At 36.4% G+C, this 26,519-nt stretch overlaps 1 protein-coding gene across 6 annotated transcripts in view; it reads left to right on the forward strand.

Annotated features, from left to right (window-relative positions):
- MME (membrane metalloendopeptidase) overlaps nt 1-23,088 on the forward strand; it is a 95,382-nt gene extending 72,294 nt beyond the window's left edge. For all 6 annotated transcript variants that reach the window (XM_036904151.2, XM_036904148.2, XM_036904153.2 and 3 more), the window contains 7 exons: nt 866-924; nt 8,653-8,772; nt 11,008-11,141; nt 11,263-11,328; nt 14,337-14,432; nt 14,781-14,857; nt 21,881-23,088. In XM_036904151.2, the coding sequence (XP_036760046.2) occupies nt 866-924; nt 8,653-8,772; nt 11,008-11,141; nt 11,263-11,328; nt 14,337-14,432; nt 14,781-14,857; nt 21,881-21,980 (652 nt within the window). In that variant the 3' untranslated portion in view covers nt 21,981-23,088. The remainder of the gene's footprint in view (nt 1-865; nt 925-8,652; nt 8,773-11,007; nt 11,142-11,262; nt 11,329-14,336; nt 14,433-14,780; nt 14,858-21,880) is intronic.
- The last annotated feature ends 3,431 nt before the right edge of the window (nt 23,089-26,519 follow it).

The following is a 26,519-nucleotide window of genomic DNA, read 5'->3' on the forward strand; positions in this document are numbered from 1 at the left end:
CAAAGTGCTCAACAATTATTGATATGCAGGCTTCATAACTTCTGAGCAGAAAGACCTGGGAACATTGGCACATTGGCTTTACCTTAACACTGCCCTTGAACTATTGTCTGGGAGCTACTTTTTTCCATTTTCTTATTGTCTTGCATTATAGCTTTTATGTGTCCCTCTCATCTCCTCAATTAAACTAGAGTCTTCTAAAGTCAGGAATTGTATTTTATAGAATCGCTAGATTCGATAGAGCCTAATGTGTGGTATACACAGACAAATCTACTGGATTTTATTTCACAGTTGTCATATAAAACCATACCTTTGCTCAATTAGCTGAAATGTCACATTTTTAAATAATAGTTTTAAATGACAGTAATTAGAAGCACATTACACAAAGCTAACTAACTACCAAGGGGATATATTAGTCCCCAAAAAGGCTCTTTGTAAACTAGGAATGTAAAAAAATCTTAATATATTTGATTCTGAAGTTTTAACAACCTATACTTCAATATTCTCCAGAATTGTTGACATGGTTATCTACTATCAGGACATAAAGCTAAATATATTTCAATATTATCTTAATCCACTGCAATTTCTGATAAGACACACTTGAATGGGTTTCATACTGTCAGATGCCTCCATAAAAATTCATGCAAATGAAATAACAGATTGCAGACCTGGATATAGTCTGATTTTTTAAGAAGTGGAAATACTTTCAAATGAGCTCTGTCACCTAGTGAGCTAATTTTAATTTGTTGATCACATTTCAAACAGAATGTTAAGATTCATCTAGGAATAGTAATGATGCTTTAATTATGGTGAGCAGTTGAATCAGGTAATGCTGTATCCTTGTAACCAGTTCTTATGTTTTCTATAGGTGGATAAGTGGAGCAGCTGTAGTCAATGCATTTTATTCTTCAGGCAGAAATCAGATAGGTAAGATCTATTCCTAAATAATTTCTTAATATTTTTCTATTGTTTGCAACCTGTAGTGAATTTCATGACAAATTTGTAGTACACCCCATGAAAGCAAAGCTCAGGCTTATTTATCACACATACTCCTTGAAAGTAAGTGCATCCATGTACCTCTTTTCACTAAAATAGCAAAATTTTAAATTAGTACAAAGCACATCCAGTGATTTTGTTTCTTTTACAATATTCTAATTTGTAGCTAAATGTTTTATCTTATTTCAAAATACTTTAATTTTATTTCTAAATACTTTCTTCAAGTGCCTTATTTCTCCATAAAGTTATGCTGACTTTAGGGCATTCTAAGCATAATCATCGTAAAGTTGTTTAAGGCTCCAGGAATCAAATTTTCAGAGATCCAGTGATTCTAGTAATTCTATACACTGGCTCTAGTGGAGATGGTCCTATTCTGCATCATGCTTATTTTTTTTCTTGAAGACTCCAAAGGGCTCAGAAAAGTTCATCATAATAGAATTAAACCATGTGAAATTATATTTACTCGACCACTTTTGATCTAAAAAAAATTTATGTGTTCACTTACCCTAATATTACAGAAATATACACAGAAATTAATACATGAGTGAATGATATGACAAATAGCTAAATGGCTTGATATAACAAAGATACACCTTTTCTCTTCTGGGAAGACCTTGACATCTTTAAACTCTCTGTTATGTATCACAGAAATGGACCCATTTTTTTCCCACCAGTTTTTAGTACATAGTAAAGCACCCAACTGATTCAATACTACCAAAGATATTCTAAACAAATAGCACAGCAAGTTTTTCCACATACTCAGTCCAAGCCCTTGTCTTTTGAATGTGGTGAGAAATCAAGAGGGAAGATGATTTCAGCACTATTCTAAACTATTCTTTTTATATCTCAGAATCTGCCTTTAGCTTCATGTTTCTTGAATTCTCTTACTAATTAGATAAGAAATGATGAGAAAATCCTGTGAGATTTTTGCCTTTGGTTAAAAAACAAACTTTAAAAGAAATTACAACTCTTAAAATTTGATTGTATCTTTCCTAATTGCTTTTTAAACCTAGGAAGAGCTCAAGTAAGTGCTTACCTACATTTTCTTCTTGTATGTTTATGGTTTTTATGTTTAGAGCAAATCTTTAGTGCATCTGGAATTTATTCTGCTACAAAAATAAAAATGAATTATATAAAGTGATCAGAAAAGGTTGTCTTTATAAAACATGAAGATAAAGTAAGTCATGTACATTAGGTTAAAATCAATTGGCTCAAAGTTTAGGGTAATACCTTTTTCAGCTAGTGAAATGATGAGCCTATTTAATAATCAACTCAGAATCCATGCATTCCACCCTGTATACTATCTTCCTAGAGACCATTCAGACCTTTTCTTAGAAGTGCCTTTATTTCTGGAGATACTTTACTTTGAAGACCTCTTTTTGATATTCAGTAGTTCCATCAGGGTAAGATGTAGTTCATGCTGGACTTAAACAGGATAAGGAACTTTTAATGGAATCCCAAAGCAAAGTGAGGCAGCCTGCACTTTGGTTCCACATTAAGACACACTCAGATATATAGCTTCATTTTAATCCTGATGAGGAAAGACCATGGGCCCTATCAGACTTGGTATTAATTGACCCCAACAAGAATAGCAGACAGACCCTCTTCAGGACTGTTCTATGTTCATCCTTTCGTCCCTTCTCTAGATCAGGTCTATGCAGTTTAGGTTAAGATAGGACCTTGCTTGGCTCTGAATTGCCCCATATCCTGGGAGCTGGCTGGACAATTGGCATACCTCAGAGAGTCCTTGATTAAAGAAGACCTGGGAATGTTCTCGTTTTGAATTTAGTACCCTCAAACCAAACTTAAAACAAGCACATAATAAAAGGAAAGAGAAGGTAAAGGTGGCCTAACATTTCACAAAGTAGACAATTATCATCTGAATAATCAAGAGGCTGTTATAAGCATTCATAATAGAAGGACCTTTTAAAAGATTCTCCAGATAAATTTATCTGATGGAAATATGGAATCTGAAAATTATTAGCCTTTTTTCGTATGCTTCTATCCTGAGAAAAGCAGTTCAGACAAAGGAGAAGTGTCATGCAAGAGAAATCTTTGACATGTGTACATTTTCTCCTTGACAATTTATTTAAATCTTCAAAGTGGTGATTGTCTTTACTAAAAATAATTGAAGATCTGGATCTCCATCTTGATAGAAGTGTGTGTGTGTGTGTGTGTGTGTGTGTGTGTGTGTGTGTGCGCGCGCGCGCACATGAGCACGCGCATACACAGATGTATAACTTTTGTAAAACTGTTGTAGTGGATTTGATGTCATGTGCATTACATAGTTAGAATTGGTATAGAATAGCACGTCTCATAAATGACCCTCCCATATTCACACAAATACCCTAAAGTAGATCACATACAGTTTCTTATAGAATTGGTCTTTTTATATTTGGCAAAAAAGAACTTTTTTTATTAGAATATAAAAAGTTGTTTATATTAATAATTTCTACTTTTCAATTCAATTTCCACCACCTTTTGCCATAATTCACATGTAGGCTACATTCCAATTTTTTATGCATCCCCACAACTGCACATTAATTTAAAAAAATCAACTTCCAGGACAGGAAGTCATACCAAAAGTGTTTAATTCATTGGCTCCTGTTCCTTGCACAGAAGCCTTCCATGCCATATGGAAAGTTGCATTGGAATGTTTTGTCAAATGTTTCTCTTTAAGTTCCAGGCACTATTCAGTAATCTTATTAAACTTTAAAGTCTTATCCAAGGAAATGATCAATTCAGATGGGACATCTTATTACTGCTACATTACCCTTTCTCATTAACAATCGTACTTTTTTTTTTTTTTTTTTTTAGGAAATCCTATGGATTATTTAGTATATTTAGCCTGGGTGATCTATGACTACCTTGAGATACTTAATTTTCTAAACTTGTCTTACTCATTCCTAGGAATCTTATTTTTAGACTTAAAAATTAAGAGTAAATGTTCCCAAACATACTGCTGTTCCATTTAATATAAAAAAGAATGTTTAATTTTTTTCCCACTAAAAAACTCATTTTACCTGATTATAATCTTGAGCTTTATATCAATTCTAAAATTAAATTATTTTCGGCCTTAAAAAATAAACTAGGGAAGAGAAGAGGTGGCAAGTAGGAAGAAGCAGTCTTGTTTCATGGGCCAGTGGTTTATTTAATTAACTAAATTGTTGACAATCATGAACATAAAAAATGCATAACAAAGCTGTTGATTATTATCAACAGTTGTGAAGTCTACTAGTAATAGCAATAAGGTTAACGGGGAAATCTTCATCATGAAGATTTAGCTGACAAAGTAAAAGAAATCATAATTTGCAAAGCTGAATTTGAAGACTAGTATTTAATATGAGCCATAAAAATCTTATCAGTTGCCTGAAGAATGGCACATCAGGGTGTAATTAAAGCAGCAGGATCTTTACAGTTAATGTTTAGTCTTGATAGCACATTTCATAAGAGTATTTTATATAATGGGTGGATTTTAATCAAAGTACATAGTGTGGGAGATAGTGTTCACTTTCAGTTAATAAAGTACTGCACATAATTTTTATACTTTAAGTTAAAAATAATTTCCTGGCACTGTTGATAGCTCAGGCAGCTACATGTGAGGTATAACTGTCATCAAAATTCTCCAAGAACAAAAGTTTTTACTTCTTTATTATTTTGTCATTTTGAATGTTATGGCAACTCTCCAGATTTATTTTAAAGTCTGAGCACTTAAATTGGCCAGAGTATTTTTAAAGTCTCATCTGTAAATACCTAATATATATCCCTTATAACATGCAAGGCTATGTCATATTCACCCTACCAGAAGACAAAGAAACACTGTCTACTCTGTGTTAACTAGGCCTTAAACTTCTTAAGTTCAGGGCTCCTTCTTTTACATTCTTGGTATCCCACTTACCAATGACCCAGGGGTTTGCATGTAACAGGTGTTGATACTAAAGATTTTTTTCCCAATTATAGAACATATAGTTTCAGTTGTTCAGTGAATTCGAGCATTTAAAACTTGAAAGACAGATTACTAAATTATGAGGGAGGGGGAGGCATGAGGCAAGTGAAGAAATAAGAGACAAGCAGGGAGTGAAAGGCCAGAGAGAAGGTACTGCATTTAGCTAGAAAGCAGGGAGAAGCCATCCAATGTGTTTCAGCAATGGAATGATAATGACCGGAGCTGCACTTTAATCTGCCTCCAGGATAAATTAGGTTTAGGATAGAGTATAGTTGGGTGAGACAGGAAGCGGGAAGACCACTCAGGAAATTCAGTAATTCTTAAGGTAAGAAATGAGTTTGAAAGGAGATAAACAGAAAGGATGCTACTGAAAGGAAGGTGTGTGACCCAGGTTTTCCCTAAGTAGACTGTATCAGACTTTGTAAAAAGAGTGGAGGCATCTTTGCAAAAAAAAATATGAGTAGAAAATGTTTGCTTTGGGTGACTGAGACCTTTCAAATGCCATTAACAGAAATATTAAAGTCAAGAGAGTGATGGTTTACAGGGGGAAATGAGTTTGATATTTGATACATGAAATGTAAAGAGTCTGTGAGACATCTCACTATAGAAAGTTACCAAATTTATGAAGATGTCAAGGAAGACATAAGAAAACTATTATTTATTTGCCAAAGTTTTTAGGACATAATGGTAAATTAATTTATTTGTTCATTTATCATTGGTTATTCATTTGTTCAACACATTTCCTAAGCACCTATCATGTTCCAGGTCCCATGCTAGTTTTAGGTGCTGTTAATAATGAACTAAGGAAACAAATGGGCTCAAAAACAAATAAATAAACAAATTATGTACAGAAATACAAATCTCTGCCCTGAAAGGGGTAATATTTGAGAGGCTGGAGGGCAGGGCAGACAAGAAAATAAAAGGACAACAACCATAAATAAGGAAACAAAAAGTAATATGTATTTGATGGAAAGAAAGTGGGATTATGTGATTGGGGGAGACCTTTGAGTGAGTGACTCTGTTTATTTAATAAGTTATTGATGATGGATAAAGTCTTAGAGATAACATTAAAAGTAATATGTGTGTTATTAAGTAACTATTTCTCCCAAATATTTGCAATAGGAAACACCTCCCGAATGATGATCATTTCCCTTGCCCTGAACTCATTATAGCAGAAAACAATCTTAATAGTGATTATAAAGTAAATTATGATCACAGGCACACCTTAGACATATTGCAGGTTCAGTCAAGACCACCGCAGTCAAATACCACAATAAAGCAAGTCAAATTAATTTTCTGATTTCTCAGTACATCTAAAAGCAATGTTTACACTACACTGTAGTCTATTAAGTGTGCAATAGTATTCTGTCTAAATAAAAACAATCTACATATCTTAATTAAAAAATACTTTGTTTCAAAAATGTTTCAAAAAATAGTAAAACCATCATCTGAGCTTTCAGCAAGTTGGTGGTTGCTGAAGGCTAGGGTGGTTGTGGCAATTTCTTGAAAAGACAGCAATGAACTTTGCCCTCTGTAGCATGCTCTTTGATGCAATTTGATAGCATTTTAACCACATTAAAACTTTTCAGAACTGTAGTCAATCCTCTCAAACCCTACACTGCTTTGTCAACTAAGCTTATGTGATACTCTACATCCTTTGTTATTTCAACAATTTTTGTAGCTTGTTTTCCAGGAGTAGAGTCCATCTCAAAACATCACTTTTTTTGCTCATCCATAAAAAGCAACTCCTCATCTGTTCAAGTTTCATCATGAGATTATAGCAATTCAGTCACATCTTCAGACTCCACTTCTAATTCTAATTCTCTTGCTATTTCCACCACATCTGCAGTGACTTCCTCCTTTAAAGTCTTGAACCCCTGAAAGTCATACATGATAGTTAGATGCAACTTTTTCCAAACTCCTGCTAATGTTAGTATTTTTACCTCTTGCTATGAATCACAAATGTTCTTCATGGTCCTAGGATGGTGAATCTTTTACAGAAGGTTTTCAACTTATTTTGGACAGATACATCAGAGGAATTACCATCTATGGCAGCTATAGCCTTAGGAAATGTGTTTTGTTTTATTTAAGACTTGAAAGTTGAAATTACTCCTTGAGCCACTGGCAGCTGTACAATGTATATTTTCTTAGCAGGTATGAAAACACTATTAATCTCATTGGATATTCCCATCAGAGCTCTTCAGTGACCAGTTCATTGTCAGTGAGCAGTAATATTTTGAAAAGATCTTTTTTTCTGAGCAGGTCTCAACAATGGGCTTCAAATATTCAGTAAGCTAGATGTACTGTCATAGAGGCTATGTTGTTCCATTTGTAGAGCACAGACAAAGTAGTTTACCATGATTTTGAAGAGTCCTAGGATTCTCAGGATGGTCAGTGGGCACTGGCATTTTCAACTGAAAGTCACCAGCTGCATTATTAGTCCCTCACAAGAGAGTCAGCTTGTCTCTTAAGGCTTTGAAGGCAGGCATTGACTTCTCCTCTCTAGCTCTGAAAGTCCTAGATGGCATTGTTTTCCAAAAAGTGTTTCATCAACATTGAACCTCTGTCGTTTAGTGTAGCTACCTTCATTATCATCTTAGCTCAGTCTTCTGGAAAACTGGCTGCAGCTTCTCCATCAGCACTTGGCTGCTTCACCTTGTGCTTTTATGTTATGGAGATGGCTCCTTTCCTTAAACCTCATGAACCAACCTCTGCTGGCTTCTAACTTTCCTTCTGCAGCTTCTTTGTATTTTTCAGCCTTCATGTCATTGAAGAGAGGTAGAGCCTTGCTCTGGATTAGGCTTTGACATAAGAGAAAGTTGTGGCTGGTTTGATCTTCTATCCAGACAACTAAAATCCTCCATATCAACAAAAAGCTTGTTTCATTTACTTTTCATTCATGTGTTCACTGGAGTAACACTTTTAATTTCCTTCAAGAACATTTCCTTTACATTCACAACTTGGCTGTTTGGTGCAAGAAGCCTAGCAAGGCCTGTGTCAGGTTCTGACATGCCTTCCTCACTAAGCTTAGTCATTTATAGCTTTTGATTTAATGCTAAAGACATAATACTGTTCTTTCACTTGAACACTTAGAGGTCATGTAGGGTTATTAATTGGCCTAATTTCAATGTTGATGTGTCCCAGGAAATAAGGAGGAGAGGGAAAGAGAAAGAGGAATGGCCAGTCAGTAGAGCAGTGAGAACACATACAACATTTAGCAATTCAGTTCACACTGTTACATGGGCATGGTTCGTGGCTTCCCAAAACAATAACAATAGTAACATTGAAGATCAGTGATCACAAGTCACCATAAAAAAAAATAATAATGAAAAAGTTTGAAAAATTGCAAGAATTACCAAAATGTGACACAGAAAGCCAAAGCAAGCAAACGCTGTTGGTCAAATGGCACCGACAGACTTACTGGACACAGGATTGCTATAAACCTTCCATTTGTAGAATTCTCCATATCTGTGAAGCACAATATAACAATGTATACCTGTATAGGTCATAAACTATGGTGCCACTTTGGGATAAACTCTTTGTTTTCATCAATAATAAAAGACTTGCATTCTTCTTATATCACAGAAGATTTTTGTATACTATTAAGTAAAACTGACATACTAGAAACAGCTGTGCAAGCAAGAAGCCAACCCCAGGCCTGCTGTCGTAGAATAATGCCACTAATGACCTCGAACCATCTTCTTTCCTTGTAGTCTTCCCAGCTGGCATCCTACAGCCACCGTTCTTCAGCGCCCAGCAGTCTAACTCCTTGAACTACGGGGGCATCGGCATGGTCATAGGACATGAAATCACCCACGGCTTCGATGACAATGGTACAGAGCAGGTGCCTCTTCCCTGTGGCTGAGATATGTCATACTAAACTTGCTTAATACCTACAATTTATCTATACAAAACACATTTATTCATAAGTATCATTGGCTTAATAATCACACGTTTAGTGTTCCTTTTAAATTGTTGCTCAGGAAGATCAGAAATTTCTATTAGTAAGATCAGCAATGTGTGATTTATACTCTGACAGAATACAACAAATATCACATTGAGAAAACATGTGATGTTTGTCAACAATGATAATGTTTGGTCTTATTTCATGATTGTTTAGGTCTTATCCCTCCAGACTTCTACAGGCAAGGTCCAAATCAGATATATATTCAAAAAGTACTGTGTCCATAAGACTCTTAAACTGCTTGTGGTCAAGCATTTCATTTTTTATTTTGTTGATTTCTTTGTTTGCATCTTAAACCTACTGCCTAGTTCAGGGGCTCACGAACAATAGGCTCCTAAATGTTTACATGCTACCCCAAATGGCAAAAAAGACAAAGTTTCAATGACATTTGAGAAGAATAGAAATAAATACATGAGATATGTAAAGAGGTGATCGCTGATCTTATGACAAAGATCAGGTTTCAAGTGGAAAAAAAAATAGGAAGAAAATAATTTAGTGAAAATAATTAAGCCTTAAATAGACCAAACTTTATCTTTTTAAAATTTATCAACATTTGGTTTTTATTTGCTGATAACTTAGAAATATTTCTTTAGCTTCACAGCTTGTTATCAGTAACATGCAATTTTTAGGACTGTTAAATTTGGGAAAATTCTATCATGTTCTTTTATTATTTTGGTTTAAGTATAGTTGATATACAATATCATATTGATTTGGGGTATACAACATAGCAATCTAGCAATTATATACATTATGAAATGCTCACCACAATAAGTATAGTTACCATCTATCACCATATAAAATTATTATAATATTACTGACTTTACTCCCTATGCTGTACTTTTCATCTCCATAACTTATTTATTTTATAATTGGAAATTTGTACCTCTTTCTCCCCTTCACCTATTTCATCTATCCCCCTTCCCCTCCGCTTTCTCCTATGGCAACCACCAGTTTCTTCCCTGTATTTATGAGTCTATTTCTGTTTCATTTGTGTTCATCTGTTTTACTTTTTTATATTCCACATATAAGTGAAATCATGTGATATTTGTCTTCCTCTGATTTATGTCATTTAACATAATACCCTCTAGGTCCATCCATGTTGTAACAAATGGCAAGATGTGATGCTTTCTTTATGGCTAACTAATGTAATATTCCATTTTATACATGTACTACGTCATTATCCTTTCATCTATTGATGGGCACTCATGTAGCTTCTGTATCTTGGCTGTTGTAAATACTGTTGCAGAAAACATAGGGAGTGCATATATCTTTTTGAATTTAACTAGACCCAACTTTAGAGCCAAAGAAAGAAAAGGAAACAGGAAGGGTACAATTTTAAGGAGTTACTAAGTGTATGTTAACTCAAACTACACCATAGTTTTCACAGTTAGGTACTAATACTGTTTCCATTTTTTTTTCAACAGAAAAACAGTAGGGGCACATAAAAGACTTACTCAAGGTTACACAACTAGGAACCAGTAGAGCCAGGATGTGAGTTCTGGTAGTTTGTATTCATACCTTTTCTTACTCACTAATCATAGAAACTATTAAATGCATGGTGAAATTAGGTGTCCAAACATGTGCTATATATAAATGCCACTGTAGCTCAGAAAAGGGAAAGATCAGTGCTTTTAGCATAAGCCAGAAAGCTCCAGGAGGAAAGGTGACTCTCTGTGCTTGAAGCAGAAGGAAACTCTGAGTCTACAAAGTCTCATGAAGGGTTTAAGACATGCAGTGAGTGCCAGAATAAAAATATTGACCTTTTTAAATCTCAAAACATCAATTTAAATAGACTTGGTTCAGTTGAAAACCATCCAACAGAAACAAGGCATGATTTCAGGAATGGTTTATCTGGTGGCCTCGGCTGAGATGTCAAGAGCCAAGTGGGTGAAATGTCTGCATTAGTACTAAGGCCTATCAGCAAAGCAGGTCCCGGCAGTCCAGGTTCATCAACTCTGGATGAGAAAGAAGTTTCCCTCATCATCTGTCCAATTTAATGTTCTCACACACAGTGGTATTTCAGTCCTTGCACTTTGAATTAAGGTATCTTATTGCAATTCTTGATATAATGCATTTCCATTTTACTTAAATAAATATATTCCAGGAAGAAATTTTAACAAGGATGGAGACCTTGTTGACTGGTGGACTCAACAATCTGCAAATAATTTTAAAGACCAATCCCAGTGCATGGTGTACCAGTATGGAAACTTCTCCTGGGACCTAGCAGGTGGACAACATGTATGTCATCAGCATCCTCTTGGAAAGTTTTCATATATTCAATCTCAAGTGAATTACTGATGCTTTCCTAACAATACAACAGTTTAGAGTTTTTCAGCATCTTTTTTCCCTTTTTTAACAGCTCAATGGAATTAATACACTGGGAGAAAACATTGCTGATAATGGAGGTATTGGCCAAGCATACAGAGTGAGTATTAATACTTTCTTCATTTCAGTGGTTTGAGTGTATATTTTGCACATTTAATTACTCATTCAAAGCCTTTTGCAAAAGACACGTAAGACACATATAATCTAAGAAATAAATGATGAATTGAAAATGGAAAATACACAAAGAGAAAAGGGATTATAAATGTGCTAACCAGAAGAGGCAACCCAGTAGTGGTCAAGCTGAACAGCGGACTCCAAGGTTCCAAGAAGTCAGGGAGAAGAGGAATCACAGAATGTTGTATCAGCAGAAATGAGGAGTTATGCAAGTTCCACATAGGAGGCAACATTTTTCTAAGAAGTAATCTCTGAAATAAATTTTTTGGAGTAGATGCCCCACAAAAAGGATTATTTCAGAGTCATTGATCAATGTACTAAACAGGACTATCCATTTCACAGCTGGTGAAATACACACAGTATTTGGGAACAATAATCAGCATAAACCACCATCCAGTGGCAATGATGCAATGAGGGACTGAAGTGATAGGATTTCAGCATATGGCCTTGCAATCTTACAAACTTCTATGCCCAGAGGAGCATACTGATAGAGCATTCCTTAGAATCTCATTTAGCCTTCCACTGAGTCTTGTGGTCAACAAATACTTGTTGAGGGCTGTTCTGTGTGTTTGGCACTATTCTCCGTGCTGGAGATACAGCTGCAAACCCTCCATAAAAGATGTCATTATCTGATGATTTGAACAAGGATTCAAAGATGGTCTAGTAGATGATGTGCATAAGAAAAAGAAGGGGTTTCCACAAAAGAGTGGAGGGATAGTGGCCTTAGAAACAACAAGGTGGAATGTGGGTAGTTTTGAGTGCTTCCTAAAACCGGGAAGTAGCCCACATGTGGGACAATAAGGAGGGCCTACTTGGGAAGGTACAGGGAACAAAGGTGCTTCTCCAGGATAGAACCAGGCTCCTCTAAGACAAAGATGGAAGGCGTGTTCCATGGAGTAGATGAAGATGTAGGGGATGTTATTTGCCCACCGTAAAAATGTTTAGATTAGAAGAAACGAGTAGAGTCTCAGTGATTGGGTCAGGGAAGGGCAAGCATCAGAGCAGTGTGGGAAAGATGACTGGTGAGCCTGTGTCTTGGCAATGATGTGGATGGTCAGACTGTGAAGCTTGGAACATTCAACTTGTTGCAAAGTTTCCAAAGGAATGACCCCCAGCCTAGTCCTGGGGGATGGTAGATTGCTGCTTCTTTGAATCCTTGGTAATTGTTTTACTGGCTGCCAGACATTATGTATTTTACCTGTTTGGGGGCTAGATATTTTGGGTTTTCTATAAATATTCCTGAGGTTTATTCTAGGACACAGTTACGTCCTGAGAAATGGTTTGATCCTTTTGGAACTTGCTTTTACAGCTTGTTAGCTGGGGCTAGGGTAGTGCTCAGCCTAGGGAAAATCATTCTCCACTGCTGAGGCAAGACCCTGCTGTGTGAATCTTGAGGTCTTCCATTTTCACTTGTGTGAGTACCAGGCATTTTTATCTCTAATCCTGTTGTGTGGTTCCTTCCCTAGTCTTGGGTGGTTTGCTCATACATGTACTCACAGACTTAGCTGAATACTTGGTGGGCCATCTAATCTCTTGAGATTCTCTGTCTGTAGATTCTCCTTTTCAGCACCTTGTTCTTGGTGTCCCTGAACCCTCAGCTCCTTCTCCTCAATTCAAGGAGCCCCTCAGGCTCCAACTGAGTTTCCCTTCTCTACTGTAGCCTAGAAGTGCTCAAGGCAATAAGCTGGGGCAATCACAGGGCTCATCTTATTTGTTTACCACCTAACAGAGGTCACTCTCCTTTTTGCCTATTGTCCAGGGTCATGCAAACCATCCATTCATATGTTTTGTTCATCATTTGGTTGTTTCAGCAGGACGGTAAATCCAGTCCCTGTCAGTCCATCATGCCTGTAGGTAGAAGACATTGGGTAATACTCCCATGATTCTAATATTTAGCCAGATTAAGGGTCACTTGTTGTAAGTATCTGGCCAAAATGTGGAGTAATGGTACTTCTATATAGATCCTCACCTAAAACAAGTACAGAACTATTAAAGTGAAGCAAATTATAATTGTGCAAGTATTTTATTACATATGAAATCACAACATTGAATGCCTTGTTCCCCTGATAGTTTGTGAGCTCCCTAAGAGGGAGCAGGTTCAAGTCTTCCCCATATCCCCATCATCTCTTCATAGTAGAGACTCAATAAATCTATGTTTATAGCAAGTAGGAAGAAATGAAATCTATCTTTGGCTTAACTGATTGATCACTTTATTAAATTGGGAGTGACACATCTCAGAAAGTGTGTTTTCTATCCCTTTCTTAAGTATATCTAGGAGAGGAAACCTACATTTTTCAATAGGGTCCATAAATTCTTAATAATTAAGAACATTTTCTGACTTTCAAGTTCCTTCTTCCTCATGTAACTGAGGTTCAGTCTGTTTTGCCTTTGTCTTCTGAGGGCTAAAATAATAGCAAATCCTTGATCTTGAAATCATAGGATTTCAGGCCTCTAAGGGATCTTAAGAGAATCCCTTAACTTTTGGCAAGAATCACTCAAAGGACATCTAGTGTTAATCTGTTTTGCTAAGACTAGTGACTAAGCTAAATATAGCAATTACAGACTCCCTTGGCAATCTATCCTTTCAACTAGCCAGGCTTATCCATCTATCTATAGAACAACAAGTAGGTAAGTTTTTTCATCATTTGTTTAAGTCATCTATTCATTTAACTGACATTTATTGATCAGTATACATGATTGAAACAGGCTAGGTTCTTGCCATCTGTTAATCAGTACCCTGTTTTTTTTAGAGCATTGGTAAGTAAATTCTAGTATTCTTTCTAATCTGTAAAATAATTTTAGTTTGCCATATCTAAGTATATTATTATGGTGATTCTGATATAAAAGATAAATTACTCTGTTGCATGTCCTTTGCATAGATTTATATATAAATTTAGAAATTTTAATCATGTTTTTGTTTCTTTTACTGCCTAGGCCTATCAAAATTATGTTAAAAAGAATGGTGAAGAAAAATTACTACCTGGACTTGACCTAAATCACAAACAACTATTCTTCTTAAACTTTGCCCAGGTATTGTATCTTTCTCGATTGATAGATGGATATGAAAATTATTCTGAGTTACAATTTCATAGTAAGTTAGATATTGCATGCTGAGTTTTCTTGTTTTGATCAATTGTAGCAGAGCATTTGACTTGACTAACTTTCATCATGTATAACAAACTGTCAGATCATATTAATGATAATTATATTCCTAATAGACTATCACTGAACATTATTTTAAGAGTAAATGTTTGGGGAATGCAGTATTCCAATTTAATTTTTGCAATAAGAAGTTTGCCTTACTCCCAGCCTGCCCCCCAAAACAATCCTTAATTGAACCTAAGCACACTGCTTTCATTTTTCTATTCCCACCCCCAGGTGTGGTGTGGGACCTACAGGCCAGAGTATGCAGTCAACTCCATTAAAACAGATGTTCACAGTCCAGGCAATTTCAGGTGAGTGGGTTTAAACAGTAGTCAAAGTGCTCTAATATTGGCTCCATTACTTCCATATCTAGAAATTGGCCTTTTCTAACTCTGATTCTATAAAATTTGTAAATCCAGTGTCTTGGGTTTTTTTCTTCTTTCTTTGTTTCTTTCTTTTGAGGGTCATAGATAGGATCAACAGAACACATCGGATAAATGTCATGTTTACACAAGCATAACCTTGGCTCTTCTTATCTTCGGAATATATGTGACCTAGGCTGAGTGCTTGATGGATACCAGTAAAGATGTCACCTCAGAACAGTGACTCTACTCAAAGTTAGCAGAAAGACATTTCTAAGAGACTGTGAAAGGTTTAGGCCTAGAACCATTGAGTAGCTGTTCCAAAGAAAGATTTCCGTCAAATGTAAAGGGAGACTTTCTAATAATTAGAGGTTGTCTGACAGAGAATAATGTCATCACCAGAGCTTCCGGAGAGAGTTCCTTGAAGCAGAGGCCAGGGGAACAATGCATCAGGGGTGCTGGAAAGAAATGTTCTGCAGAGCAGAAGGTTCAGTCGGAGGATATCTAAAGTCCTCCTCAAATCAGAAAGTCTAAGAAAACATTGAATTGAAAGAAAATCACTCTAAACTGTTTAAATGTTAAATCCTAGATCCCTGTGTATCTAATTTAGGACTGAATTCCTAATGCTACCCCTTCACCAGGTACTATAATCCTTCAACTCTTATTTCCTGATCAACAACAACACTTCTCTAGCAACAATGTCTAAAAAAAGTTGAAAAATTTATAGAGTGGTTGGAAATCAGAGTTTGGGAACAAAGAGAACTAAAGGCTGGGTTTTAAAAACCCTCCCTAAAATAGAACAGTATGCCCAGATCATTCTCTTCTGGGGAAAAACCATGTTTAATTATGAAGCAATAAAACAGAACATATAAAATTTAACGAATTTACTCGACATGTTCTGCTACCATCATTGTCATCATCATCATCTGATGTTTGTCTTAACAGTTCTTTCAAAATTCAGTCACTCAACAACTGTTCATTGTATGCTCATTATGTTTATAATCCATGGTAAATCGGTCTTGCCAAGATCCAGATTCACTGCTTTCTAGGCAATGAACAAGTCACTGGATCAATTCCCATTATAGTTTGGACTTGTAACTTGTAGTTTTAATTTTCAAAAGTTGTCTTTTTCCTTGCGGAAGTTTTCAGAAGTGAAGGTATATGAATCTGATTCTGTGGATAACAGAAAGCAATTACAAGCCTACACAATCCATGATAGCAGTCTTAATTTGTTAAAGTTCTTCCTTCCATACCCTCATGAACAAAAACATATATCCATAAACACTGGTTAATTTAACTATGTATTATTGTAATACCTGGTACAGGTGACATCCTCAGAGAATGGGGGCTGCAAATTAATTTTTTGATAGCTACAATTTGTCTCAACACTTTTATCTTAACCACAGGATTAAAATTTCTTTGTGTAAAGTACATTTTCTACATTCCTGCTTTATTAACACAATATCCTGAACAAAACCTAACCTTTTTTTTTTTTGATGATAGACTTTTGTTATGACTATTACAGTGGTTTCATTGTTTATTAGTTTGGTGACATCCTCAAAGCTAGAGTATTGGGGAGCTATTTATCTCTACAATAAAGATCTACCCATGTGGATGCTTTTTGACTTTTTTGTTTTGCCTTTTTGTTAGGGTTTTCTGTTTGTTTCTTCCTAGTTCTCTTTCCTTGTATACATTGCCTGCCTTCCACCACTCCATTCCTTTATTCTGACTAGCTCAGAAAACGTATCCTTACACTTGTATGGTAAAAAAACAAATGCAAGCTTTGGAGTAAGAAATGAGTGCCAAAACGTGGCTCTGCCATTTACAAGCTATGATTAACCTCTTGTCTCAATCTCTTGATCTGTAAAATGAGGATTAAATTATCATGAGAGTGGCTAGAAGGATTAATGTTAATGTATATGAAGTGCTTATTATATATATGCATTTGAAAATTAGTACCAAGGTTATTTTTAGATAAGAGGATATGAATAGAATAAGAATTAGTATGAATAAAGTATATAGATTTTGCAACATTCCATATGAACTGACAGTCAAGGGTTTTCTGCCACCCATTTGTTATGTCCAGCTCATTCAAAATGTCGATAACAGATCACTGGTTAAGAGTAGGTAAATATGCAACCGTTTTCTACCCCCAATTTTAAGTTAAAAATAATTACATTATAGATATGTAAATATTTTTATTTGTAAAAATATGTATTTTGTTATAAAGGTGTGAAATTATTTGTAACCTTCATTTTCTTTGTTCTGGTCCAAAAGCTGCCTCTTGACTATTTTTCATTTATAATAAGAGAAGTATGTGAGGTTTTTTTTGTTTTCTGTTTTTTGTTTTTTAAGGGTAAATGGAATGCCAACCTTTTGTCAAGGAAATTACTATTTTCTCTGGAGGTAAAGGGATTTCCTTGGCAAAAGGTTGAGGTTACATTTAGTTTTGGAAACAGGCTGCTTCCTGGCTCTACAAAGAAAGTCAAACATATTTTTTAAAGAACCTTAAAAACTGGTAGACATTGAGTTGCTTTTGAAAAATTGTGCATAGTAGTTGGTATAGAAACATTTCTGAAATAGAGGGAGATTTTGCAACTTTATGCTTAACCACAGTGTTAAAAACAAAAGGCAAAATATACTTGATATAAAGATGAACTATAACGTCATGTTAGGTCTAAGATATAATTGTTTTATTCTTCCTAACTAAAGTTTTATGTACTGTATAATAAACTTGTAAAATTTTAGTATTTAAAATAAAAGCATTTCCTCTTGATATTCTAGAAATGAAGCCGCAATTTAAATGACTTTTTTTTGTTCTGGAAATCTGGTTTTAGTTAACCATCCACAATCATTTCAGGGAATGGTTGTATGGTATTTACTGTATAATCTGTAAATGTGTTTATAAAGTTATTCATATGTAATAGTTCCATGTAATATTTAAGGGTCTGTTAAGTTTTTAAAAGCAAATCCAAATAGACAAAATGATACCAATCTTTATACTACCTGAATAGTAAAAGTGCTAATTTAGATGCTTAAATTGCTTGTTATTATCTTCCACTCAGAACAAAAAGGCACTTTAGATAGAACTAACACCACCAATAATGCAGGAAATATTTTCCACAGCTTAATTTCCAGTACTTTTTGAAATAAAATTCTTTATAGTGTTTTATGTAGACATTTTTGAGTAATATGATTATTTTGTTCTTTATTATTTTATGATTTAGCATGTTTAGGCTACATCCTCTTTCAAAAGCTAATGTTGGTTCCATTTACCTTAAATATCAGTATTGGTTTCTGATATTTTATAAATATCAGTTTGGATTTGGCGAGCCTTACAGAATTCCTGTTAACACTTGCTAATCTTTAGTCCATACCTAGGAATCTCTTCAGGTATTTATTTTTTGTGAATTTATAGTGGAACATACGCTGATCAATGTGACCTTACTTTAAGAAAATCATGGACATTAGTTATGGATAAAGATTGGATAGTTTATTCATGAATGAAGCTTGTTGACCTTGTAGCCAAGCCATTCATTTAAAAAAAGTAACAAAAGGTTGTCAGAGGACCCACTAACTGCAAAAAGTTCATTCAGTGATTTAAACATCCAGTTAATGATCAGATACGTTACAGGATATAAAGTCCATTCTTGGTCGCATGATGTTAAACTCCGTATCTCTTATGTTTTTAATGCAAGTGTCAACGAAATAAATATCAGAAGTATGGTGAAGTATTTTACAGTAAACTAAAAATTTCAAATAAATCTCTAAGAAATAGTCAATAAAAATTTTGTTATTATAAACACAAACACAAAAGCTACACAGTTTTCATATAGCATGAAATTCATGTAAGTATTCTATATACTATTGATGAAATATGATCCCACTCAGAGAAGAGATCCATTTTATTAATAATGTGTCTACTTTTTGAAATAGATTATTTATGTCATCCATCTAAAGATTTGATGTTATACACAACAAAATACTAATTCGACTTTCCTAGAACTCGAATTAGTATTTTGTTGTGTATAACATCAACAAAGCCCTGGTACATCATTGACCTAATTATTCCTAATCAAATGATCTAAGAGAAGTGTTTGGCTGAAAATGGAGAGCAGAGCATGCATCAGGTTTAATGTTGCTACATTGCCAACTCCCAATGGTGTTTTGTGAAGACTTTCTCTTTTTGAGCTGTATTTTTTAAAGTTTCCTTTATGTTTTTAAGACAAATGTAGAATTAAGTTGTGAGTTGGGACCTTTTTGCTGACATACTTGTCCCCCCTGTGTTTGCATCTCAGACATGATCTTCTGAAAAAATTTTAATAAAATAAAAACAAAAAAGAGCAGCTCTTCCAGTCAATGAGACCCAGATACTTTCCTGTCCGTCAGGTAGCTTGCTTCTCAGTTTGGGGGACAGTCAGGACACCATGATGACCTCCCCTGAGCCTGTGGATAGGGCTTCCTGAAATGAGAAGGGAATTGGATTAAATGAATCAAGCTCCTCTCTAACTTAAAGTCCATGAGCCTAGAACCTAACATGACAGACAATACAAATCCCTGGTACTTAAAATCTTTTTATTCCTGCATATATTAACACTTTAAATCATGTATCAAGTGAATTTGTTTTTGAGCTTTCAGATATAAGAAAATGTCCCATTGTTATCATTATTATTATTATTTTATCAAATTAATTCAAGCTCTTTGCTCCCATCCTAAACCAGGAAGTGAGATATTTAATTTCAGTAGTTCTCAAGGTACTCTTTTCTAGGGTTATACAGGAATCCAAAGGCAGCATGTGGGCCTAGAAATTAGGGAATAGCCTCCACCTCCAGCCTGCCATGGTCATTGCTGACATCGTGTGGTCTGAGGCCTCCATCTGAAGTCAGGTGGCTCTGTTTACTTCCAGTGGCCAAGGGCAAGAGCCTCAGAAGCCATCACTCTTGATGTTCAGGCTCCCTGACAGCCACATGCCATCCTATCAGAGGCCCTTTTAAAGCACTGCTCAGGGTGGGAGGCATGTCCTTGTCATTCACACAAGCCACTCTTACTGGGCCCCTCTTCAGCCTTAAGGAGGCCAGTCTTCTTCCTCTTGAGTGGACTAATAGATGTAAATTCCTCAGCTCTGGCCTCCACCCCACCTCAACACCCCCATACCAGGAAGATTCCTTTTCATCTTTAGGACTCCTCTAGGAGTCTTAAAAAACATACAGCCAAAAGTTTATATCCTCCTTGAAGAATAGGAGAGTTGGGGGAGGCGTTGGGGAGGGGTGGGGGTTGAGAAGTAATTGATGTAATATTGGGTACCTCATTAGGTCATCAGACTTTTAGAAATTTGATACAGATCTTTCTTTCTTGGAATGGGGATAGGGAAAGGAATTGCTTGCTTTCTCTCAGTTTGTCCATAGTAACAAACAACAAATACGCTAAGCAGTGTTTTTCTTCATAATGCTGTTACTCCTATACCTGAAATCACAGCCAGGAGGCAGGCGCACTGATTAAGTATGTGCTGAGCTTTGCAATATGCAAAGCACAGGCTAGGCTTTGAGAGTACAGCAGGGAGCAAACCACAGTATTTTGGCCTCATAGAGGTTACAGTGTAATGGGTAGGTCAGAGAGTAAAGGAGAACAAATCATTGCCAACTGCGATACTTGTGATGCTCGGGTTCGTACCAGTAGGAGGAATTCATGTGGACAGCATTTGAAGAAAGCCTCTAAGACGTGCTTAAGCAGAGGCACGAAGGCTGAGGAGTTAGCCATAGTCAGTCCCTGGGGAGTAACTTTCCAGAGAGTGGGGTCAGCAGAAGTGGAGGCCTTAAGGGGGAAATGCGAGCTTGGTGGGTCTGAGGAATGCAGCGTAGGTCAGGTAATTTGAGCTGTGGAGGAACCAGAAGAGAAACGCACCATGAGGAGCCGTCGGGACGCTGGAGGCCAGAGAGAGAGGACTGGATTTCCTTCAAGCCCCTGGAATGTTTTAAGTTAGGGAGCTATGGAATTTCATCCAAATGTCAAAGACCTCTCTGATCACTGTGTGGAGAATGGGTTAGAGGGAAGAGAAAGGCTGAGATTGAACGCACGCCCGCACCCATGCTGGATGTGGAGGCCTGTGCTGGAAGCTTTCCCCTCCGTCACTGGCTCCTAGTCTTCCCGCCACCCTGGGCTGTTCGCCTCCCGGGCCCTCCCCCCAGCCCAAGTGGGTGTGGTGGGATGGTCCCTGCGGGAGAAAAGGGAAGGAGCCTGCTCAGGGTGACGCGAAAGCATCGCCTCTGCATCCTTGTACTGACCTGTCTCCCCCTCTAATGCTGCTTGGTGCCGGTAGTAGGGTGGACGGTGTTGTTTTTGCCCACTGGGGTCGGAGATAGGAAGTTGGCACTTTGCCAGCCATTTCCAGTTACTCAGACAGAATCCAGTTGTTGATATCTATGGAGTTCTTTTGGACCAAAAGAAAATAATTGCTATTTTCCCTATTAAATTAAATGAACAATTATCTGTTTAAAGTCTATTATATTTAAATTGTGTGTGAGCCCTTTCAAGTGAATAATCATGATGTTATTCTTTGACCAAACTCTTATAACTACAAGTCCAAATATGAATTGTTTTTTTATTGTATGAACACATATAGGGTGTTTATAAATGAACTCCCCATGACAGCCTTAAGGTGCAAGAACTATTATATGCATTTTACAGAAAAGGAAACAGGCACGGAGAGGCTAAATAAATACAACTCATAACCAGGATTCATACTATACAGTCTGTTTTCAAGGTCTTTGCTCTTAACTCCTATACTTTTTTACCTCTCCATTTTAAAAACTCCATTAATGAAAAGAACAGCTTCATTCTACCAGTTTCTTTATTTCCTTTTATATTATAAATTCCAAATTCAGTCACTTGGCCTACATAGAGAAATTCTGTAAAGCTCCTACATGGTACAGACTTGAGTATCAAATGCTGACGGCAACTTCTTTTTTCTCACAGGATTATTGGAACTTTGCAGAACTCCCCTGAGTTTTCAGAAGCCTTTCATTGCCCTAAGAATTCATACATGAATCCAGAGAAGAAATGCCGGATTTGGTGATCTTCAGAAGGAGAGGTGCAGCCCTTAGCTAGACTTGCCAACACTACAGAAATGGGGAACTCTGGGAGAAAATCGGCCCTGGAGGTCACTGTGATTGCAAGGGGACAGAGATGAGAGCATCATAATAAAAAGAAAGGTTATTCTGGAAAAGGTGTAGTGGGACAAGGGGGTCTAATGTCTATCAAGTCAATCACTTCTCACTGTATAAATAATGCTTCATCTCTAAAGATTAGTATTACTGTTCATTTCTGTTTCTCATATGATCTGCAAGTTTGATTTGTCTTTTGAAAACACTGTTAGCCACTTGATGTAGACAGGGATCTCTCATCAAGGGGAGAAAGGAGAGGTTAAAGAATACAGTTAACATCGAAAGCATAACAGTGATATGAGAGTTAAAAACACACTGCCTAAGTACTTAGTTTTACTTTTTTTGCAACATTTATGCTCCTTCAAAACTCTTCCAAAGAATTTTTATGCAATTTGGGGCCTTGGGACTTAAGCAATTTTAAACTAATTTTTCCAATCATCAGTCATTCATTCTGAGATCATTTTATTTTAAGCACTCTTAGGGCTAAAGAATGTCTAAAATAGTTTTTTGTTGTGCCTGCTTGGACTGATATTGAGATTTTGAGGCTCCCTGCCATTTTCTAAGCAGTTTCCTGTTCTCTCTCTCTCAAAACTTGGTCTTTTTAAGAGATTTGTAGTTATGTATAAATAATAATTTTTATATTTAATTATTAACTACATTTATGACTAAGTAATTATTACAGGTAATCATTGAATATTGAAGTTTCAGTTATGAACTGCGATCTGTAAAGTGATATACAGATGAAGCTTTGAGACTTTTTAAACTTATAAATCATATTGATGGAAAGCTTTAAGTACGTACAAACTTTGGGTTAAAAATTGCCACTGGAAAGTTGTCTAAAGTCATATAAGGCTTATGGTTTACAAGAAGGATTTTCAAAATTAATCTATCTCTGAAGTGGCTTTAATAAAAGGGAAAACGGCATCTATGTAGCTCTGCAGCCCCTTATCTTTCCAGGCTTGTCATCTGATGGAAATATTTTGATAATAAATTGACATTGAAAGCCCATTACTTATTAACCCTATTGTGTCAAGAGTCTAGCTTTGGAAAGTGCATTTCTGAATGGAAATGAGAGGCTCATGCTTCCCATAGACCTGCTTCTAAAATTCTAAGTCATGTAGAGTTCCGGAGGGGACTGTTTAGTCCCTGATAGGAACTCAGCTCCTGAGGATTTTATGTTCTTTTCTTTTCCTAGTTCATTTCATTACTAGATTCATATTTTATAAAAGAGGTACACTTCCAAAAATCCTTATTTTTCCTAACAAAAGTGAAAGTGAGGGAATTCCTATCCAAAATATGAGTGTTGGTTTTCCTACTTCTTGAAAAATGCCTGTTTACCATTTTTCAAAAAAGTTAATTGAAATATATATACAAAAATTTCATAAAGCGTAAGCTCACTGAACTTTCTCCAATGGAGCACAGCCCTGTAACCAGCACCTAGAAACAAAAACATTCTTTAGAAGCCCCTTCTCCCACCATCATCACTTCACTCCTCCAGGGGCAGCTTCTGTCCTGACTTCTAATACCAGACATTAGTTTTGCCTGTTTTGGTCTTTTATGTAAATAGAATCAATCAGCATGTATTCTTTTGCTCCTGGCTTCTTCACTCAGCATTGCATTTGTGAGATTCATCTATATTGTTGCATTTGATTGTGGATCTTTTATTCTCCTTGCTGAATAATAGTCTAATGTATGACTATTGACAACCCACCCATTCCAACTGTTGATAGGCACTTGAGAAGTTTCCAGCTTGGAGCTGTTACAAATAGTGCAATTACGAACATGCTGACATATTGCCATCTCTTTTCACTTGAGATTTTAATAAACTAATTTCCACAAGTCCCTCCTAAAGTTATTATAAATATTGAAAATGTAGTTCAAACTAACCACGGATATCCTTATCCTTTCCTCCCTTTATCACTACCACCATTATCATGGATAATTCAAAGTGTACTTATGGGGATATTTCCTTAAAGTAAACTGAGAACATTCCTAAGAAGTATTAGTGGTTGGAGCTATAAGGGCATCCCACTTGAAGAGAACAATTCTTGAATCATTTCATTTCCATCCTGTCAACAGCATTTCTGGTATTTCCTGTCTCGATAAATATCAGATTTTCCAGAGCTGAGGGATAGATGTAAGTCAGAACACCAATACCTTCTCATCCGTCACACAGGAGGATATCGTTGGTTGTACGTGGCACTGTTGTTGAATTATATGGGGCCTGCTGGTCTTTCTCAACCACCCCCAGTTGTTTGCAGTTGTTCCAACAGATAAGACCTACCTGTAATCTCACATATAAATCCACTTTCACCACCTCTGAGTTCAGCTCAAGAAAAGTTTAGAAGCTGAGACTCTAAGGGTTGGAGCCGGTGTAACTCAGAGATGAAACTAAAAGAAGCTCTTGGCAACACCATTGGTAGGGAGTCTGCTTCCATGCTGCAGTGTCTGTGTGGATTCTCGGTGCAAGGTGGGAAGGATGCTCTCCTGAGAGAAGAGTCCTTTCTTGTTTTAGTCCTGTTCTGTCACTAATGACACAGTGGCCTTGGGCATTTGATCTATTCCTTTGGGTCTTTGCTTTTGCCACCTGAAATAAAATAAAATTAGAATAGGTCTGTAGTCCTCAGCAAGAGAAGGAGAATGTGTCCAGTTTTGCCTTCTTCTGCCCCCCAGTTAAGAGCCATTGGATAAGATAATTTCAAAACTGCCATGTAAATGCCTGAGTCCAATTAGACCACATTATAGTCCAAAGAACAAGGACCAAGTTTTATCAAGTTGGGGCCTATGCTGTTCTTAACTGTCTTTCCAAAAGCCTTTATCATTTTTCTTGTCACAGATGGACTTCTCAAAGTAAAAGATAACCATTAATTTGGAAATAAGACCACCCTCTCAAAGTTAGCAAATCAGAAAGTTTTATCAGGTTCCAATCTCAAAGACATAAAACAAAAACAAGCATTTTTTATGCTATTGTTGTATGCCTAGTCCATCCTCCCCTACCTGCTATGTGAATTTAAACTGCATTTGTGTCTTGAAAAATATTATGGTCAAATGGAGCTTTTATCTCTGTGATCTTACACTTCTCACTAGCTCCAAGCCAAGTCTTTTCAAAATGAATAATATAAAATATTTTACTGATATTTTCTCATTTTACCACCCCATTCTTCCCAAGATATCAGAGTTTTCTGATATGACTTCTTTTCAAAGTTCAGTGAAAAGAACTTTGCTATAAGAGAATACCCCAAATGCTGTGGGGAGTCAGAGACATAATCAGGTGACCGCAGCAGGGGCCGGGAGTATCTCTGCACTGGCCCTGGACTGAAGGGCCTGACATTAGTCGATCAGGTGAAGAGAGGAGCCGCATGTGTCTGGTGTCAAAGTGGCACATGTTAATTACATTCTAATCTTTTTTTTAAGGACATGGTCTTCAATTTCAACTCCTTTGTACTTGTTATTTCCTCTACTACAGTGAGAAACACTACTATCTTTTCCAACTCCAGAACCAAACCACTGTGCTTCTGTTGTGTTGTTTGACAAAGCAGATCCTCTAGGTGGTGAAGGGAAACCTGACAGAAAAATGAGCACCGGCTCCCTCTGGAATATGGATGGGCTGTCAGCTCGGACAGTGTGAAAAGATTGGAAGTCTAGCCATTGTGACTAATTTTTATATTTCTGGATTTTCTTTTTACCCAGAAACTAACAATAATTTTTTCAGGTATCAGACATATTAACACCTGATTCTACTGCTACACAAGTGCCATCTCTGATCTGATCATCTCAAATTATAGTGCATCCTTAAAGTTTACTCTATATCCAGGAAAGCAAAAATGGGGTCAAGTACTTGGATTATCAATTACCTTGGTGTAAATCCCACAACAAACATGGTATCAATGCTCTGTGTTCCCTGAAATACAGCATCAAAGGTACAATGGTAAGATGACATGGCAGCTTTATCTATGACATCAAAGCAATAGGAAGGAGCAAACAAAACAGCAGAATGTTTAAATTTGTCCAGAGAAAATATGGAAAGTATACAGGGTTGGATATGTTAAAATATTGTTGCATAGAAAAATAGTTGAAAGAATATATGCCAAAAATTAATAGAGAATGTCCCTGAGTGGTGGTATAAGAGGTGATTTCTTATTAAGGTCAAACCCATTGATGCGCTGCTTAACGCACAACAGAAGAATTTGCTGGGCCAATGTTGACTGTGCTCAGAGTGGTTCTGTGAGAAGAAAGCATGTGCTCTCGAGGATTTTGTTTTTGTATTCGTATTTGTTTTTGTTTTTCTGAAAATGCTAAAGGGATGACTGATCTGGCTACACTCTCCTACCTGGTCTCCCCCTCCATACAAAATCCTAGCATTTGCCAAATTCTGAGTGAAGTTAAGGATAGCCTATAACTGTGAAACAGAAGCTAGGGAATCATGTAGTGCTCAGACCTAAGTGCTCTTC

This window comes from Manis pentadactyla, chromosome 1 (assembly GCF_030020395.1).
Source record: "Manis pentadactyla isolate mManPen7 chromosome 1, mManPen7.hap1, whole genome shotgun sequence".
Classification (NCBI taxonomy): Eukaryota; Metazoa; Chordata; class Mammalia; order Pholidota; family Manidae; genus Manis; species Manis pentadactyla.